At 39.3% G+C, this 21,293-nt stretch overlaps 1 protein-coding gene across 1 annotated transcript; it reads right to left on the reverse strand.

The window, feature by feature from the left end:
- Positions 1 to 9,528: 9,528 nt before the first annotated feature.
- Positions 9,529 to 10,831, reverse strand: LOC308286799 (zinc finger protein ZIC 2-A-like; the record flags this gene model as incomplete). The annotated part of the gene is made up of 3 exons (XM_080727922.1): positions 9,529 to 9,714; positions 9,904 to 10,067; positions 10,189 to 10,831. 3 exons carry the CDS (start codon positions 10,829 to 10,831, stop codon positions 9,529 to 9,531), a joined length of 993 nt encoding a protein of 330 aa, XP_080584048.1.
- Between the last annotated feature and the right edge of the window lie 10,462 nt (positions 10,832 to 21,293).

The raw sequence follows: 21,293 nt of genomic DNA on the forward strand, positions 1-21,293 counted from the left end.
TCACTATGAGCATTAATCCCCTCAGTTGATACCGACCAACCCCAGTGGCTCACCGTCTATTTGGAGCAATTGATTTCACTTCAATTGCTCGAAGACAGTGGTTTTCGTTTCTGTTCAGGATTGTTGTTGTTTGGTACCGAACAGTACCGAACAGAAACACAGTTGTCTCTAATGCCCCAATTTGTGAGCTGACACAAATGAATGAAGTTTCTATGTGTTCTATGTGAACTTGAATGTCCCCTTGAATGTGTATGTATGTGTGTGTGTGTGTGTGTGTGTGTGTGTGTGTGTGTGTGTGTGTGTGTGTGTGTGTGTGTGTGTGTGTGTGTGTGTGTGTGAGAGAGAGAGAGAGAGAGAGAGAGGAGAGAGAGAGAGAGAGAGAGAGAGATTAGAAAATGGAACAAAGTCATTGTGGATAACGAATTGTATTGGACCTAAGAAAGATTTCCATTGTATAGTAAATGACATGGCCGTCAATGTAACACTTTTCAGACGTGTATGTTTCAATGAACATACCTAGAGTACATATATTGCAGTATGATTTGTTTGAGTCCCAAACTAATCTGGACACTATAAGTCCATGGTTTGAATATGGTTTCAAATAATGTGAAATTCATGAGGTGTGCTTGTTACAAGGTGTCTCAAAGGTATGCATGTCAGTAAATCAAGAATTCTCCATAATGTTCACGTATGTGGCCTTCCACATTAGGGTCAGGGTAGCTGAATCCAACTGACCAAACATCCATAATCAATAATAGTTCTTCTCATTTCAACCTCATTGCACCATACAGTAGCCTATACATGTCCCCATATTAAATAAACTGAATGCTTAGTAAGAGGTATGCAAAATGGAGGCGTGTCATTAAAATATATGTTGACATGGCTCATTGACTATCTAGAAAATAAAAACATGGCACTTAATTTCTAAAAGGTTGCCGACCCCTGGTCTAAAGCTTTTTATATGCACATGTAATTAAGTCAAATGAGTGCATAATTATGGTGTTTCATTGTCATTAGAGGCCAGACATTGTCATTGTTGCATCTGAAAAGAACAGTATGTGTAATGGCGATGGCTCATTGGTCAAGGATCTATATATAGCTTTTACAGTCTCTGAGGGTGGATCATTCAATATCACTGTTGTGTCACTATAATGAGCTCTGACCATTGTATGCATGTACAGTGTTTTCCTGATAGACATCACCTTTTTAAGCTAATGCAGAGACCTTTTTATATGTCTGAAAACAATGTGTGAAACAGCAAATCAAATGTTTGGGGTGGTGCACTAGATATTAGCACTGCATATCCTCTCTTCATCTCAATGCATCAGGTGTTGAATTGTAATACCACTTCTCTAGACTGTAATCTACTCATTTTGCAGTTGCAGATCTGAAACAACACCTCTTAGAATATATGATAAATAATCAAACTATATGATGGGTTTCCATGCCAGTTTAGCTCCACAGCACACTGGACCCTTTGGCCTTGCATTGCCCAGCACTCAAAAAATATGTGGTTTCTTTTACACAAAAGTAGGCTACACCCAGAGAAATCAAAGGGCAGTTTTGTACCTTAAAAGTTACAAAGGCTTCGTCGCCCCAGATGTACCCTCGCTGAGTACAGAAGTGTGCCTTTAACACTGGTACATTGTTGTACCTTCTTGTTTGTACCTCTTAAAGACCACTTCTGTACCCCTATTGACAACATTGTACCTTTTTATTTGTACTTCTAAAACATCTTTTCTGTACCCCTAGTGGCAAAATTGTACCTTCTTGTTTGTACCTCTAGCTCATTTCTGTACCCCTAGAGGCAGAACTGTACCTGTTGTGTACCTCTAAAAAGAGCATTTCTGTGCCCCTAGTGGCAACAATTGCCCCAATACAAATATGGATTCAGAGACAATGCTCGATGCAATAACTTTTATTTTTCCTCCAAATGGGTGGTTGCACAATAGTCCAACATGAATTAGTGCAATGTAAAGTGCAAAGTAGTACAATCTTTAACCCTGGGTATATCATTAAAACACACCAGAGAATTCACACTGGAGAGAAACCCTATGGGTGTGATCAATGTGGGAAACACTTCTCTGGAATGACCATCCTTAAAACACACCAGATAATTCACACTGGAGAGAAACCTTATGGATGTGAGACGTGTGGAAAAAACTTCTCTGAAATGTCCATCCTTAAAACACACCAGAGAATTCACACTGGAGAGAAACCTTATGGATGTGAGACGTGTGGAAAACACTTCTCTGAAATGTCCAACCTTAAAACACACCAGAGAATTCACACTGGAGAGAAACCCTATGGATGTGATCACTGTGGACAACACTTTTCTCAATTGATAAGCCTTAACACACACCAGAGAATTCACACTGGAGAGAAACCCTATGGGTGTGATCACTGTGGACAACATTTCTCTAGAATGTCCCACCTTAAAAGTCACCAAAAGAGAATTCACACTAGGGAGAAAACATTGAATTGTGATATGTGTTGAAAAGCTTTTAGACAATTAATACATTTAGTTCACAAGGATATACACATTGGATTTAAACTGTTTCCTTGTGGTCAGTGTGGAAAAAAACGTCTTCAAGCAGCTGACCATGTCATGAGTGTACACAGATGAAAGCTAGTCAGGTTAGTGTAAAATATAAAGAGAGTGAAAGACACATGTGACGTGTGATCTGGGCAGCTTGCCCCGGGAAATGTGCCAAGCTCAATAGGGAACAACAGTAAATGGAGATGTTTTGTTTTTATGTGTCAGAAATGTTACATAGAATACACTGTTAGGGTTATTCAAATATTTACTCATGCAAAGTATATTGAAAATTGCCATTGTGCTTTTTTTATTCTTCTCCAAAATTGACTTTTCATATCCTAATAGAAAATTCAATGTGATCTATGTGGTGACACCTTGTGTGTTTATGTATCCCTTTGTTAAATGCAAATAATGTTTGGTAGAGGTTGTGCAGTCACAAATAAAGGCAAATATTCAAAGTCAAGATGTGTTTTTTTTAGGTTTGTTCATATAGTGTATGTGGTAATTTCACTCGCGTGAAATAGGGAGGCATTTGGGACGCAATAACAAACTTTACAATATACATTAAGATGCTGTTGTGAACAATCACACAGCCTACTATAATCATTATATAACAAACAGCAGATTCTACCTGATGTTGTGGTCTGAACAGATTTGGAGCAATCAGGTGCTAATTAGGTTTTTTCTATGGGGACTTCTATCTTAATGGTTTAGCGTGAATAGCATTAGGGAGGTGAGAGGGGGAAATCTCACTCGTTCGAACGACCATCATTGTTGCATGGGCATGCAACTTGCCTGTCAGCCCTCCATATGCAAACACATGCATTTCCAGTGCTGAACTTTGCAACAGTATTGCAATGCAGCTGAGGAATGACTGTATAACATTGTCAATCGTGAGGTGAATACTCTGTCAACCAGTGACCATAGCTGCTGCCTGCTTGGACACCTGGATAAGGAGTGATAAGGTGTGAGAGACCTTAACCTGACCTTTAGCACATAGGCCTAAGACTGACTGGCAATTGAATATATAACATAAATCTACACCTACTGAATGCCCCCCACCCTCCCAGGTCCCCATATGAATCACCTTAAGTTCACAGTTTCCCTCACACAACTGCAATACAATTGTTGTTTTTAACAACATGTTGTACAATCATTGGGTCATTGTAATACAATGGATTTGGCAATAAATAATTAACTGATGGTAATTTCACTGATTCAGCCACATTCCTTGAACTCTAAAACCTTGGGTTAGATAACCAATACCACCTTTCTATAGGTTGAACAGTATCATAACGCTATTTAAGCTCCAGGCAGCCATCTTGGACGCCATCTTGAAAATGATGGCTTTATAAGACATATACATTCCTACATCTTTAGTGTGTTCTTAAGCATGCCTAGATGTACCAGAACTAGTTGAAAACCCTTTTGTATATGGGGGTTAAGTAGTATGTTTTCATATAGTGACCCATGTAATTTTCGCCTAGTGTTACATAATAAAATGCATGATAGCACCCATAAAGCTACCACTGGTGCAAGGCTATCACATATTTTCTAACTCTAGACATGTATACCATGACAAAAATCACTATGAGCATTAATCCCCTCAGTTGATACCGACCAACCCCAGTGGCTCACCGTCTATTTGGAGCAATTGATTTCACTTCAATTGCTCGAAGACAGTGGTTTTCGTTTCTGTTCAGGATTGTTGTTGTTTGGTACCGAACAGTACCGAACAGAAACACAGTTGTCTCTAATGCCCCAATTTGTGAGCTGACACAAATGAATGAAGTTTCTATGTGTTCTATGTGAACTTGAATGTCCCCTTGAATGTGTATGTATGTGTGTGTGTGTGTGTGTGTGTGTGTGTGTGTGTGTGTGTGTGTGTGTGTGTGTGTGTGTGTGTGTGTGTGTGTGTGTGTGTGAGAGAGAGAGAGAGAGAGAGAGAGAGAGAGAGAGAGAGAGAGAGATTAGAAAATGGAACAAAGTCATTGTGGATAACGAATTGTATTGGACCTAAGAAAGATTTCCATTGTATAGTAAATGACATGGCCGTCAATGTAACACTTTTCAGACGTGTATGTTTCAATGAACATACCTAGAGTACATATATTGCAGTATGATTTGTTTGAGTCCCAAACTAATCTGGACACTATAAGTCCATGGTTTGAATATGGTTTCAAATAATGTGAAATTCATGAGGTGTGCTTGTTACAAGGTGTCTCAAAGGTATGCATGTCAGTAAATCAAGAATTCTCCATAATGTTCACGTATGTGGCCTTCCACATTAGGGTCAGGGTAGCTGAATCCAACTGACCAAACATCCATAATCAATAATAGTTCTTCTCATTTCAACCTCATTGCACCATACAGTAGCCTATACATGTCCCCATATTAAATAAACTGAATGCTTAGTAAGAGGTATGCAAAATGGAGGCGTGTCATTAAAATATATGTTGACATGGCTCATTGACTATCTAGAAAATAAAAACATGGCACTTAATTTCTAAAAGGTTGCCGACCCCTGGTCTAAAGCTTTTTATATGCACATGTAATTAAGTCAAATGAGTGCATAATTATGGTGTTTCATTGTCATTAGAGGCCAGACATTGTCATTGTTGCATCTGAAAAGAACAGTATGTGTAATGGCGATGGCTCATTGGTCAAGGATCTATATATAGCTTTTACAGTCTCTGAGGGTGGATCATTCAATATCACTGTTGTGTCACTATAATGAGCTCTGACCATTGTATGCATGTACAGTGTTTTCCTGATAGACATCACCTTTTTAAGCTAATGCAGAGACCTTTTTATATGTCTGAAAACAATGTGTGAAACAGCAAATCAAATGTTTGGGGTGGTGCACTAGATATTAGCACTGCATATCCTCTCTTCATCTCAATGCATCAGGTGTTGAATTGTAATACCACTTCTCTAGACTGTAATCTACTCATTTTGCAGTTGCAGATCTGAAACAACACCTCTTAGAATATATGATAAATAATCAAACTATATGATGGGTTTCCATGCCAGTTTAGCTCCACAGCACACTGGACCCTTTGGCCTTGCATTGCCCAGCACTCAAAAAAATATGTGGTTTCTTTTACACAAAAGTAGGCTACACCCAGAGAAATCAAAGGGCAGTTTTGTACCTTAAAAGTTACAAAGGCTTCGTCGCCCCAGATGTACCCTCGCTGAGTACAGAAGTGTGCCTTTAACACTGGTACATTGTTGTACCTTCTTGTTTGTACCTCTTAAAGACCACTTCTGTACCCCTATTGACAACATTGTACCTTTTTATTTGTACTTCTAAAACATCTTTTCTGTACCCCTAGTGGCAAAATTGTACCTTCTTGTTTGTACCTCTAGCTCATTTCTGTACCCCTAGAGGCAGAACTGTACCTGTTGTGTACCTCTAAAAAGAGCATTTCTGTGCCCCTAGTGGCAACAATTGCCCCAATACAAATATGGATTCAGAGACAATGCTCGATGCAATAACTTTTATTTTTCCTCCAAATGGGTGGTTGCACAATAGTCCAACATGAATTAGTGCAATGTAAAGTGCAAAGTAGTACAATCTTTAACCCTGGGTATATCATTAAAACACACCAGAGAATTCACACTGGAGAGAAACCCTATGGGTGTGATCAATGTGGGAAACACTTCTCTGGAATGACCATCCTTAAAACACACCAGATAATTCACACTGGAGAGAAACCTTATGGATGTGAGACGTGTGGAAAAAACTTCTCTGAAATGTCCATCCTTAAAACACACCAGAGAATTCACACTGGAGAGAAACCTTATGGATGTGAGACGTGTGGAAAACACTTCTCTGAAATGTCCAACCTTAAAACACACCAGAGAATTCACACTGGAGAGAAACCCTATGGATGTGATCACTGTGGACAACACTTTTCTCAATTGATAAGCCTTAACACACACCAGAGAATTCACACTGGAGAGAAACCCTATGGGTGTGATCACTGTGGACAACATTTCTCTAGAATGTCCCACCTTAAAAGTCACCAAAAGAGAATTCACACTAGGGAGAAAACATTGAATTGTGATATGTGTTGAAAAGCTTTTAGACAATTAATACATTTAGTTCACAAGGATATACACATTGGATTTAAACTGTTTCCTTGTGGTCAGTGTGGAAAAAAACGTCTTCAAGCAGCTGACCATGTCATGAGTGTACACAGATGAAAGCTAGTCAGGTTAGTGTAAAATATAAAGAGAGTGAAAGACACATGTGACGTGTGATCTGGGCAGCTTGCCCCGGGAAATGTGCCAAGCTCAATAGGGAACAACAGTAAATGGAGATGTTTTGTTTTTATGTGTCAGAAATGTTACATAGAATACACTGTTAGGGTTATTCAAATATTTACTCATGCAAAGTATATTGAAAATTGCCATTGTGCTTTTTTTATTCTTCTCCAAAATTGACTTTTCATATCCTAATAGAAAATTCAATGTGATCTATGTGGTGACACCTTGTGTGTTTATGTATCCCTTTGTTAAATGCAAATAATGTTTGGTAGAGGTTGTGCAGTCACAAATAAAGGCAAATATTCAAAGTCAAGATGTGTTTTTTTTAGGTTTGTTCATATAGTGTATGTGGTAATTTCACTCGCGTGAAATAGGGAGGCATTTGGGACGCAATAACAAACTTTACAATATACATTAAGATGCTGTTGTGAACAATCACACAGCCTACTATAATCATTATATAACAAACAGCAGATTCTACCTGATGTTGTGGTCTGAACAGATTTGGAGCAATCAGGTGCTAATTAGGTTTTTTCTATGGGGACTTCTATCTTAATGGTTTAGCGTGAATAGCATTAGGGAGGTGAGAGGGGGAAATCTCACTCGTTCGAACGACCATCATTTCGACAAAGGAGCGTCGGGAGGGTTAGCGACTCACCCCACGGAGGTTAGGGTAAGGGTTGGGTGAACAGATTTGGAGCAATCAGGTTCACATTAGTTTTCTATGGAGACGTTCCGGTCTATCTTAATGGCTCTGCATGAATAGCAATAGGGAGGTGAGAGACTCATCCATAGGAGGACATTAAAGTAGGCTGAATGAATTTTGAGTAATGCTGCACAAATGAAGTTTCTATTGGAACTTGAATGGCCTTGAATGTGCCTTAAATGGTTCTCTTTTAACAACAAGACAGAGGTGTGAGGGTTGAGTAGATTACACTGGTCCATCCATATGTGTTTTATTTATAATGAATTACACCGTATGAGTTGTATAGTCTATTTTCAATGTTAGTGTCAATTGACATCTTCATCTTGTTTCTGCTCTCTTGTCAACTACATAATTTGTGTATTGTATTTATTACATCAATGGACCACAATGGGAGGAGAAAAAAAACAGGGATTTTTGTGTTTACATGCTTTTAGCAGAACATTTGCCTGTACTAAAACCAGTTCAAATCAGTTCTCTGTCTCTCTTCTACACTCTTATATGAGTACGGCAAAACAAATGCACAAATACTGTGTCTTGATTTAATAGCTGTGTGATGTACTACAATTAAACGATATTCATGCAATATAGCAAGTCCTTCACCACTCCATGTTGTATTGTTCTGAAGGAATTCAGAGCAACCATGTACAACGGAGGTTTCTATAGGAACATGAATGGCCTTGAAAGTGTCTCTCAATGGCTCTGCTTGAATAACATGATGGAGATGAGATACACTCTTTCAGACACGAGGACATTGATAATGTTGTTTAACATACAAATGACAGCAGGGCATGCAGAATGAATAGCAGTGACATTTACACAGTCAAAGTGAAGTGGTCAAGATTTGTGTTCATGTATCAAACTTCCTTTCTTCCCCCTGTAGGGTAGACTCCCTATTTGAGGGCAATTAAGGGATATTATCAATACAGTGACGCCCTTAATATGCCAAATAAATTCAATCTTCACTGGTTTTAGTAATGACATTGTTACAAAACAAAAGGGTTAGGTAGATCAGACTTCCATTATTTCATATAAATTATTTTGTTATCAAGTTATCTGTTGAAGGATGCATGGAGCATGTCTGGGGGAGGAGGGGGTTGAACACAATATGTTAAATTGTGATTGGTGGAGAGATGGTTGTATTCTCTTTGGCCAATCGTTCAAAGCAGTTTGTGGCTCCACCCATGCTCTCTAGTATAAGAAGAGTTGGTCTGTGTCTGCTGAACAGGAGGAAATCAAAGACCATGGTATGTTACTTACTTTACATCATTCTCAAGATAATTTCTATTCTTAATCTTAACATGTGTTTAGTTGTAATTTGCTGTACATCCGATGTTAATTTTGTGCACCACATCAATAGAATATCCGTTATTTTATTATCAATGAAATCTTAAAGTTACCACCTAATAACTACGTTTTCCTAGACAAAATGTTTGATGGTTTTATTATGATTGGTAATTCTATGTCTTCATACAATGCACAACAAAGTTAACATTAACACATTTAAGTCCACTATATAAAATACATTAAATGGACATTTACTATGTCAGTAATTTCACCAGTGTTCTTTCACCAGTTAGCCTCATTGTTGGGTGGTTGTGACACATTGTCATTGATTGGTCTAAAGCAGGGGTATATAGGCAACCTTAGGCACAGATGCCAGCAGAACAGATGGATTCAGTAAATTCATTTTATTTACATTATGTAGCATAATACAGTTACAAAAAATACATCATATGAATAACGGTAAAACAAATAATAACAATGCTCTGTCACAACATGATGCATAGCCAACATTTGGATAGCAATAATACTGACAACAGAACATTATTAAACACACTATTAGTTTATTTTTGACATGGCTTGGAAATAATTGCATCCATTTGGCTGAAGAAGCCTGCCTTTCCAGTGTAAAAAAAAGGCTTTTTGTCTGCGTTTGGCGTAGCCGTCCTGGCTCCTAATTGTCTCTGGGTTCTGCATCACTTGTGCTGTCCTTCCCATCGCCGGCGTCGTTTCAGACGTACCATTCACTGAAGTTAGGATAGATTGCGCCGTGAGAACTACTGAGCACCACAGAATCTGGTGACATTTCGCAGTGCGTGTCCGAACCCGGGGACACCGCCGGAGTGGAAGAATCGTAGCCACTGCTGGCCGCCGGAGAAGCATCGGAAGCTGACATCGAGGATGTGGAGTCGTGAACCTATGTGAAAGAATAAAGAAAGTCGATCAGTTTATTTGTACACAGTCAGAGTTAAATTAACACTGAGGTTCAGCAGTGGAACATGTAGCCCTGTTCAATACATCAGTGTCCCGTTAAGTCAAGTTGTCTCACAGAACGGAAGCCGTAATGATGAAACTTGTGCGTAAAAGGCCAAAAACGGTTGTTTACCTTCATGTGTTTTCGCAGGGAGCTGGGATGGGTGTAGGACTTGTCACACATCCTGCACACATAGGGCTTTTCAGACGAATGAACGTGCATATGTTTCTTGCGGTCACTGCTGTTGGCGAAGCGTCTGTCACAGCCGAGGTAGTCACACACGAACTGTCTTTCCCCTGAGACAGAAACACACAGAAATTAGAATCACGTGTCAAACTCAACATTGATCAAAATGATCAAATAAGCACCCAAAATACTTTGCATTAAATAGTGAGGCTGCATCAGAACTGCGCTCACCTGTATGCGTTCGCCTGTGTATCTTGAGGTTCTCCGAGCGGGAGAAGACTTTGCAGCAGCCGGGGAACGGGCATGCGAACGGCTTCTCTCCCGTGTGCGTGCGCATGTGGTTGACCAGCTTGTATTTGGCCTTGAAGGGCTTGGTTTCACGCGGGCATTCCTCCCAGCTGCACACATGTCTGCTCTGCTCCGGACCCCCCACGTGCTCCACCGAGACATGCGCGGCCAGCTCATGCATGGTGCCGTAGGTCTGGCCGCAGATCCGCTGGTCGCTCTGCTCCGGGTCGATCCACTTGCACACCATCTCCTGCTTGATGCACTGTTGCCGCATGTAGCGGAAGAAGGTCTCGGGGTGGTGGGGGTGGGCATGCAGGCCCATCCCCATGTTGGTCGCTCCGTACTGGCAATACGGCTCGCCTCTCGCTCTGTGGTGGAACTGTTCTCCCACTCCGGCGAGCTGCCCGTGGCCCTGGGCGTCTGCGCCAGCGTGGTGGTGCTGCTGCAGAGAGCCCGCCATGGTCCTGAAGAGGTGATGCTGGGGGACCTGGTGGTCAGCGGCCAGTGCCGCTGCATAGGACTCGCCCACAAAGCCACGGTTCCTTATCAGGAAATCCCGAGCCGAGCTCGCGTATGTTATTAGCATAGAACTCCGCCCAGTGTGACTTTGGAGGACAGGGAAAGTAGCCTTGTGCATAACCTGAAAGAGTCCCCTGGGCAAGAACTATTTTACATTTCAGCGACAAAACAAAATGATCAGGCCTTCTTTAGTCTAGTGAAAACCAATTCAATTGTGTAACCGTTGAGGCATTAATTTATAGGCTAGCTAAACAATAATAACAATATAGGCCTAATATAGCCTAATAAATTATGAACAATTTCTAGGCTACGATATTAAAAAAAAAGTCAGCAAATAAATGCAAAGTTTTACAAAGATGGGAATGTGTGTGAGTGTTGGTGCTGTGTGACACACACTAGGCTACTTTGTCGCAAGTTATTCATCAAAGTTGCAATGTCTTGTAGGCATATATTACTGCTAGCCTATAAACAGGGATCCCTCATAAAAAAAGATAGTGTAGGCTATCTCAGTGGGACTTTGCCTGTATAAATACAGGTCAATTAAAAAATACATAAAAAACACCCAAAGAAAATTTGATTGATTGATTGAGTACTTTATTAGACAGAAATGTAAACAGCATGCGGTATACAGTCAGACATTTGGGCTAAAATGATAACACAAAACAGTCCTGGGAACCTGTTTCCTTTTGTTCCTATCAATTCATCAACATAGCAAATGGCAAAATACCATATCAACACATATGAAAGTTTAGGAAAAGGAAGTGACATCTCATTTTAAGGAAAAAGTGTCAGGCATGCTTATGCAGCCTATACAAAACCCTGTGGTGTTTGTAGACCCATGGCTACATGTCCTTTTATTTCAGTGGAGGGACAAGTACTATCTGGTTGCCTTGCATATTAATAATAGGCCTAACAAAACATTTTCACATGGCATAAACCACATTTTGTAATTTCATCTCGCAATCTAAAGATAGGCTTAGCCAATTAAGTGCATAATGGGGGATTATTTTCATTTAAATTACTTAAACTGGACTTATATTTCAATTCCAGTTTAAGCAATACAAGGCCCGATATAGTTGTTTGCATGGTACATTATGTGTGTGTGTGTGTGTACTCATCAACAGGTCTGATTCAATCAGACAATCTTTATGGCCTAAAGATAAACACCTCACAGCCTGAAGCAGTGACATGCTACCAGCTGTATGAATCTGCTCCCTCAGGCAGGCAACATTTGAGTTAATTTATAAATTTTAAGATTACCTTGATATTAAACAAAATGCTACATGTTTAAACCAAAATATCCTAGTTATCAGTCCCTCATTGTTTTAATATGTTGCATTTTGTTATTTCAATTTGCAGGCATAATCAGCAGCACGCAATCTGACTTCTGGAAAAGTTCATTGGTGGTTGTGGAGCACGGCGTCTCTTCGTGGATTTGGGCATAATGTATTTAGAAATGATTGACGGGAAAGATGCCCTCGACGTCGGTGACGGAAAGTCAGTTTTGATTGAAGTTTGGGGCAGGCGTGCACAGTGTGCGTAAACGCACCACAATAAAAACATAGGCTGTGTTCTCGGCGGCGCCGACGCTCCTCGGTGGGCAAGCGGCGGCCCATGTCATTCTTGGAAGCATTATGCTGGGCTTCCGTCTTCGTAGCCCGGTTCTTTGAAAAGGCCGGCAAGTCACAATCAGTGACAACAGGGCGAGTTGTACGTCCTGTTAAACGTCCTCTCAAACTTTTCTGATCCGGTCCTTTGTGTTGTTTTAACTGGAATATTTCGGCTTCAAGTACAGCAATTCTCTGCAACAGTCTTTGGCAATTAGGAGCCATGGTTGGAAGTCCTCGTTCTCCTCCTAACTATAGCTGCAAAAACAACAACTACATTACCTCTCAATTGTCCTATTCTTTTTCTCCGGTTCGAATCGCTGGAAAACGTCAATCGGCAGTGTCACTCTAGACAGCTCTATCCGATATATTGTTTTCCCGGCCAATGCACCAATTGTTAAGTAAGAAATTCACTCTAAATCTCAAACTATAACTTAAAAGAATATGGTTCCAGAACGGTGATGTGTTGATGTCCAAGCGTTTATTCTTAGAAAGCAGTAACAGAGTATTCCCAGAACAGCGTCCAGCATAGCAAAAGTCAGTACAAAGAGTCACAATCATAGAGAGCCCTGAGCAGCGCGCTGTCCCCTTCACGGTGCGACAGGCAAGTAACTGTCCCTAATGTCAATATACAGAGAGTTATATATGCCTACAGTACCCTACAGTAGGCTACATGTGACACCTTGACAGACAACAGCTGCCCATGCAATACACATTGATCAATCAAAACATCAAAGGACAGGAAGAATATACTCATCAACAGGTCTGATTCAATCAGACAATCTTTATGGCCTAAAGATAAACACCTCACAGCCTGAAGCAGTGACATGCTACCAGCTGTGTGAATCTGCTCCCTCAGGCAGGCAACATTTGAGTTAATTTATACATTTTAATATTACCTTGATATTAAACAAAATGCTACATGTTTAAACCAAAATATCCTAGTTATTAGGCCTAACAAAACATTTTCACATGGCATAAACCACATTTTGTAATTTCATCTCGCAATCTAAAGATAGGCTTAGCCAATTAAGTGCATAATGGGGGATTATTTTCATTTAAATTACTTAAACTGGACTTATATTTCAATTCCAGTTTAAGCAATACAAGGCCCAATATAGTTGTTTGCATGGTACATTGTGTGTGTGTGTGTGTGTGTGTGTGTGTGTGTGTGTGTGTGTGTGTGTGTGTGTGTGTGTGTGTGTGTGTGTCATTGTGGATAACTAATTGGACCTAAGAAACAGTTTAGTAAGCATGCCGTCCACAATTGATGGTAAAGGGTCCTCTTCATTGGCTCAAAATGTTATCTTATTTCCATTGTATATTATACATGGCCGTCAATGTAACACTTTTCAGACGTGTATGACGTGTATGAACATACCTAGAGTACATACATTGCAGTCTGATTTGTTTTAGGGTCAGGGTAGCTGAATCCAACTGACCAAACATCCATAATCAACAAAAGTTCTTCTCATTTCAACTTCATTGCACCATACAGTATACGTCTACCCATATAAAATAAACTGAATGCTTAGTAAGAGTTATGCAAAATGGAGGCATGTCATTAAAATGTATGTTGACATGGCACACTGACTATCAAGAAAATGAAAACACGGCACTTCATTTCTAAAAGGTTGCCGACCCTAAAGCTATTTACATTCACACGTAATTAAGTCAAATAAGTGCATCATTATAGTGGTTCATTGTCATTAAAGGCCAGACATTGTCATTGTTGCATGTGAAAAGAACATTATGTGTAATGATGATGGCTCATTGGTCAAGGATTGGTCTATCTATAGCTTTTACATTCTATGAGGGTGATCCACTCTTTTGTCACTATAATGAGCTTTGACCATTGTCTGGCATGTACAGTGTTTTGCTGATAGACATTACCTTTTTAAGCCTATGTCGAGACGTTTTAATATGTCTGAAAACAATGTGTGAAACACAGTGAATCAAATGTTGGGGGTGGTGCACTAGATATTAGCATTGGGACTAGCCTCTCTTCATCTCAATGCATTGGGTGTTGAATTGTAATAGGCTTTGTAATCCTGCTTTGACTCTGACAGTGTCTGGACTGTTATTTATTTTGTTCTATATGTGTGCTTCTATATTACTGAGATACTCGTTGTTGAATCCTATTGACACTGTACATATATTAATGTTATTGATGTTATAAGTCCAATAATGTATTTCCATAATGGATAGAGACATGGTATTATTGTAGCGTGGTCCGGCCGGGAGGCGAACCCAGGCTGCATTATAACAAGGTGCGTACGTTACCAGTCAACCAAAGAGCTGAGCTCAATGGCAGAGAGTAACGCAGCACCCTGGGAGCCTACATTATTATAGACATAGATTCATATGTTGAATCTAACAAAGCAATTCATCACATAAAGATTATTTTGTTATCACGTTATTTGTTGAAGGATGCATGGAGCATGTCTGGGGGAGGAGGGGGGTTGAACACAATATGTTAAATTGTGATTTGGTGGAGAGATGGTTCTATTGTTCTCTTTGGCCAATCGTTCAAAGCAGTTTGTGGCTCCACCCCATGCCCTCTAGTATAAGAAGAGTTGGTCTGTATCATTTCTCCACAAGTCTTCCAGGATATCAATCATTTCTGATCAGATCAGACTGTGGACTCCAGACTTCAGGTGAAGATGAACTCTCTCGACCCCACTAGGGACATTTCTGCTGAACAGGAGGAACTCAAAGACCATGGTATGTTACTTACTCTACATCATTCTCAAGATAATTTCTATTCTTAATCTTAACATATGTTTAGTTGTAATTTGCTGTACATCTGATGTTAATTTTGTGCACCAAATCCATAGAATATCTGTTATTTTATTATCAATGAAGTCTTAAGTTACCACCTAATAACTATGTTTTCCTAGACAAAATGTTTGATGATTTTATTATGATTGGTAATTCTATGTCTTCATACAATGCACAACAAAGTTAACATTAACACATTTAAGTCCACTAAATAATGTCTTACTCAACAATCTATCCATTATTTTTGTTTCCATTCCAGTGTTGCATCATGAGTCTGGCTTCCCAGTCCTACCAGAGATGAATGAAGAAATACAGTTGGCTAAGCAAAAACAACACTGTTGTGATCAGTGTGGAAAACACTTCCCTGGCATATCCAAACTTAAAATACACCAAAGAATTCACACTGGAGAGAAACCATATGGGTGTGACCACTGTGGAAAACACTTCTCTGAACTGTCCAGCCTTAAAACACACCAGAGAATTCACACTGGAGAGAAACCTTATGGATGTGATCAGTGTGGACAATACTTCTCTCAATTGATGAGCCTTAAAACACACCGGAGAATTCACACTGGAGAAAAATCCTATGGATGTGATCAGTGTGGAAAACACTTTTCTCAATTGATACACCTTATAACACACCAGAGAATTCACACTGGGGAGAAACCCTATGGGTGTGATCAGTGTGGACAGCACTTTTCTCAATTGACACACCTTAAAACACACCGGAGAATTCACACTGGAGAGAAACCCTATGGTTGTGATCAATGTGGACAACACTTCTCTATCATGTCCAGTCTTAAAAGACACCAGAGAATTCACACTGGAGAGAAACCATATGGGTGCGATCAATGTGGACAACACTTCTCTATCATGTCCAGCCTTAAAAGCCACCAGAGAATTCACACTGGAGAGAAACCCTATGGATGTGATCAGTGTGGACAACACTTTTCTGAAATGTCCAACCTAAACAATCACAAGATAATTCACACTGGAGAGAAACCCTATGGATGTGGTCAGTGTCGACAACACTTTTCTCAAATGTCCAGCCTAAAAACACACACAAGAATTCACACTGGAGAGAAACCCTATGGATGTGACCATTGCGGACAACACTTTTCTCAAAGGTCCACCCTTAAAAGTCACCAGAGAATTCACACTGGAGAAAAACCCTATGGATGTGATCAGTGTGGTCAACACTTCTCTCGAATATCCAGCCTTAAAACACACCAGATAATTCACACTAGGAACAACATTTAATTGTGATGTATGTTGAGAAGCTTTTAGACAATTAATAATTTTTTCACAAGGATATACACACTGGATTTAAACAGTTTTTTGTGGTCAGTGGAAACTACAAACAGCTGAAAATGTCACATGCATATATGAAAGATTTATTTTTTTAATGTTTGTCTCAGAAGTTTTATATAGAATGCAATTTTAGTGTTACTAAATGGGTTGACGGTCTTGACGGTCTGTCCGGCTGTGCCACGGATTAGGTATAATTGCCGCGGCATATGAATCATTACCGCGGCTATTGTCGACAGGTCCGGCGACGTCGTGGCACGTTTCTATGGGAACTTGAATGACCTTGAATGTGCCTCAAGGGTTCTGCTAGAAAAACAAGCCACACACACACACACACACACACACACACACACACACACACACACACTGTTTACTGTACATAAAAAATGTGACATGTATTGTTTTATATGCATTGTTTAAACCATTTCACTAGTTAAGCTAGTAATTTAAATGCCCTTAATATGCCAGATACATTCTACATCTTCAGTGGTTTTAGTAATGACATGGTTACAAAACAAAAGGGTTAGGTAGTTCAGACTTCCATTATTTCTCCTTATTAGAGGGTAGATGATTGTCCACTTTGAGGGCATTTCCACCGTTTCCACACATGGTGGCCCATCAACACCTAGGATGCATTGAAATGGAAAGTCTGGCCAGGCCTCTTTGAATGTGTATGTTGCCATTGAAGAGTTTCCAGTAAGTAGGGAGAAGAATAAAATAGTATAGTAGTATTGGATGCATTAAACATTGCCAAATTGACAAACATCATACGAGAAACATTGGCGTAGCATGATAATCCATTATAATCTTTTCGTAAAAAAATGAGCTAAGCTGTTAGAGCTGTTAGAGATCTTCCAGAGCTTAAACACAAGACTGAAGCCATCAAGCCTGTTCAGCTGTCATTCATCAGCCTTGCATTTCAAACAATAAAACAGTTCTACACATCTGTCACAGCCTATAGGCTATAATGCAATACAGTCCAGCACATATTTTATTTTCAGTGCAACATAAACTATAGTATAAAGTAGTGCAAAGTTGTGGCTTAGTACGTTAACACTTGGAAGCATTACGGACATCTGTACAGATGTATGAAAACACAAGTCAACTTTTAGGCTTTTACATTTCAACAGGAAGCATAGAAATGCAATGCTGTAAAAGTCTATAATTAAAGAAAAAAAGGGGTGGAAAGCAGTGTTTAGAATTCTTCCAGAGCTTAAACACAAGACTGAAGCCATCAAGCCTGTTCAGCTGTTAAGAAATTGTCATTTTTGAGTCTGAAAAGAACAGTAGTGTGTAATGATGATGGCTCATTGGTCAAGGATTGGTCTATAGCTTTTACAGTCTCTGAGGGTGGATCATTCAATATCACTGTTTTGTCACTATAATGAGCTTTGACCATTGTCTGGCATGTACAGTGTTTTCCTGATAGACATTACCCTTTTAAGCCTTCAATGTGTGAAACACAGTGAATCAAATGATGGGTTGGAGCACTAGATATTACACTGGGACTAGCCTTTTCTAGACCGTGTACGGTCATTGACACCCTTTTGTAATGTAAGTGCATGGTGCTTCATGCCTAACAATGCAATGTAATTGTGGCCAACTATCCTGTATACATTTAACAAATCCACTGTGCAGTAGTACTCCAGCTATCGACAAGAACCAAATGGACAGGTCTGTAATATCAGAATATAAAAAGGAACTAATTGCGTAATTGGATGTTGTGAATAAAACGTTTTATTAACAATAAATATATCACAGCAAAAACAATGAAATCTCAACAAATTGCAAGAGTCCTTGTGTTTGGTTTTACACTACTCCTGTCATTAAAGGCATTTCTTCATGCTGAATGTTCTTTTTAGTGGTATGTCATATTCACACAGTCAGAGTTTTTAGAAGATAATCTGGTCTTTATTATCTGGTCTTTATTATCTGGTCTTGTCATTATTACTATTAGTGTTTATTATTACCATCATATTTTATCATACAGGTTTCTTTTATTTTCTTTGAGGAACATGTCCCAGCTACATTATATTGTCTGAACATTTTATTTAGTCAAAATAATGTAATAATGTAATGTACAGGTAGGCCTATAGGCCTGCACCCTGCTGATTGAATTTATATTGGCTTACAACTTAAATTCTAAAATATACTATTACACATGTACAAATCCAGATGTGAAGGAGTACTGAGTGTTCATTATAATTTCAGCCAGCGACACAGCACATCGTTTCAGCGATTATTTTAATAGTTTAACAATGTCTCATATTGTGTCTTTAATAGCTGTGATGTACTATAATTAAACAGTATAAGACAGATATAGCAAGCACACTTGTCCTTCACCACACCATGTTGTATTGTTCTGAAGGAATTCAGAGCAATCATGTACAACAGAGGCTTCTATAGGAACTTGAATGTGTCTCAATGGCTCAGCTTGAATAACAAGATGGAGATGAGAGACTCTCTTTCAGACATGAGGACATCGATAAAGTTGTTTAACATATACATGATGAATAGCAGAGACATTTACAAAGGTAGTGTTTGAAGTGGTCCTGTACAAAAGTGTCATATTGAACATACTGTTGAACACAGTATGTTAGATTCTGATTGGTGGAGAGATGGTTGTATTGTTCTCTTTGGCCAATCGTTCAAAGCAGTCTGTGGCTCCACCCCATGCTCTCTAGTATAAGAAGAGTTGGTCTGTGTCATTTCTCCACAAGTCTTCCAGGATATCAATCATTTCTGATCAGATCTGACTGTGGACTCCAGACTTCAGGTGAAGATGAACTCTCTCGGCCCCACCAGGGACATTTCTGCTGAACAGGAGGAACCCAGAGACCATGGTATGTTACTTACTCTACTTCCTTGTTTTATTTCCTCAACATTATCAGGATATTTTCTATTCTTAATCTTAACATTTGTTTTTTGTGCACCACATCAATAGAATATCAACTGCAAGTTATTTTTTATTGTCAATGAAGTCTTAAGTTACTACCTAATAACTAGACAAAAATTATGATTTATTATGATTGGTGATGGGTGAAGCATGCCGTCCACAATTGATGGTAAAGGGTCCTCTTCATTGGCTCAAAATGTTATCTTATTGCCATTGTATATTCTACATGGCCGTCAATGTAACACTTTTCAGACGTGTATGACGTGTATGAACATACCTAGAGTACATACATTGCAGTCTGATTTGTTTTAGGGTCAGGGTAGCTGAATCCAACTGACCAAACATCCATAATCAACAAAAGTTCTTCTCATTTCAACTTCATTGCACCATACAGTATACGTCTCCCCATATAAAATAAACTGAATGCTTAGTAAGAGTTATGCAAAATGGAGGCATGTCATTAAAATGTATGTTGACATGGCACACTGACTATCAAGAAAATGAAAACACAGCACTTAATTTCTAAAAGGTTGCCGACCCTAAAGCTATTTACATTCACACGTAATTAAGTCAAATAAGTGCATCATTATAGTGGTTCATTGTCATTAAAGGCCAGACATTGTCATTGTTGCATGTGAAAAGAACATTGTGTGTAATGATGATGGCTCATTGGTCAAGGATTGGTCTATCTATAGCTTTTACATTCTATGAGGGTGATCCACTCTTGTCTGGCATGTACAGTGTTTTCCTGATAGACATTACCTTTTTAAGCCTATGTCGAGACCTTTTAATATGTCTGAAAACAATGTGTGAAACACAGTGAATCAAATGTTGGGGGTGGTGCACTAGATATTAGCATTGGGACTAGCCTCTCTTCATCTCAATGCATTGGGTGTTGAATTGTAATAGGCTTTGTAATCCTGCTTTGACTCTGACAGTGTCTGTTATTTATTTTGTTCTATATGTGTGCTTCTATATTACTGAGATACTCTTTGTTGAATCCTATTGACACTGTACATATATTCATGTTATTGATGTTATAAGTCCAATAATGTATTTCCATAATGGATAGAGACATGGTATTATTGTAGCGTGGTCCGGCCGGGAGGCGAACCCGGGCCGCATTATAACAAGGTGCGTACGTTACCAGTCAACCAAAGAGCTGAGCTCAATGGCAGAGAGTAACAAAGCACCCTGGGAGCCTACATTATTATAGACATAGATTCATATGTTGAATCTAACAAAGCAATTCATCACATATAGATTATTTTGTTATCAAGTTATCTGTTGAAGGAAGCATGGAGCATGTCTGGGGGAGGAGGGGGTTTGAACACAATATGTTAAATTGTGATTGGTGGAGAGATGGTTCTATTGTTCTCTTTGGCCAATCGTTCAAAGCAGTTTGTGGCTCCACCCATGCTCTCTAGGATAAGAAGAGTTGCTCTGTGTCATTTCTCCACAAGTCTTCCAGGATATCAATCATTTCTGATCAGATCTGACTGTGGACTCCAGACTTCAGGTGAAGATGAACTCTCTCGGCCCCACCAGGGACATTTCTGCTGAACAGGAGGAACCCAGAGACCATGGTATGTTACTTACTCTACATCATTCTCAAGATCATTTCTATTCTTAATCTTAACATATGTTTAGTTGTAATTTGCTGTACATCTGATGTTAATTTTGTGCACCAAATCCATAGAATATCTGTTATTTTATTATCAATGAAGTCTTAAGTTACCACCTAATAACTATGTTTTCCTAGACAAAATGTTTGATGATTTTATTATGATTGGTAATTCTATGTCTTCATACAATGCGCAACAAAGTTAACATTAACACATTTAAGTCCACTAAATAATGTCTTACTCAACAATCTATCCATTCTTTTTGTTTCCATTCCAGTGTTGCATCATGAGTCTGGCTTCCCAGTCCTACCA

The sequence above is a fragment of the Nannobrachium achirus genome, assembly GCF_963921795.1.
Source record: "Nannobrachium achirus genome assembly, chromosome: 6".
Taxonomy (NCBI): domain Eukaryota; kingdom Metazoa; phylum Chordata; class Actinopteri; order Myctophiformes; family Myctophidae; genus Nannobrachium; species Nannobrachium achirus.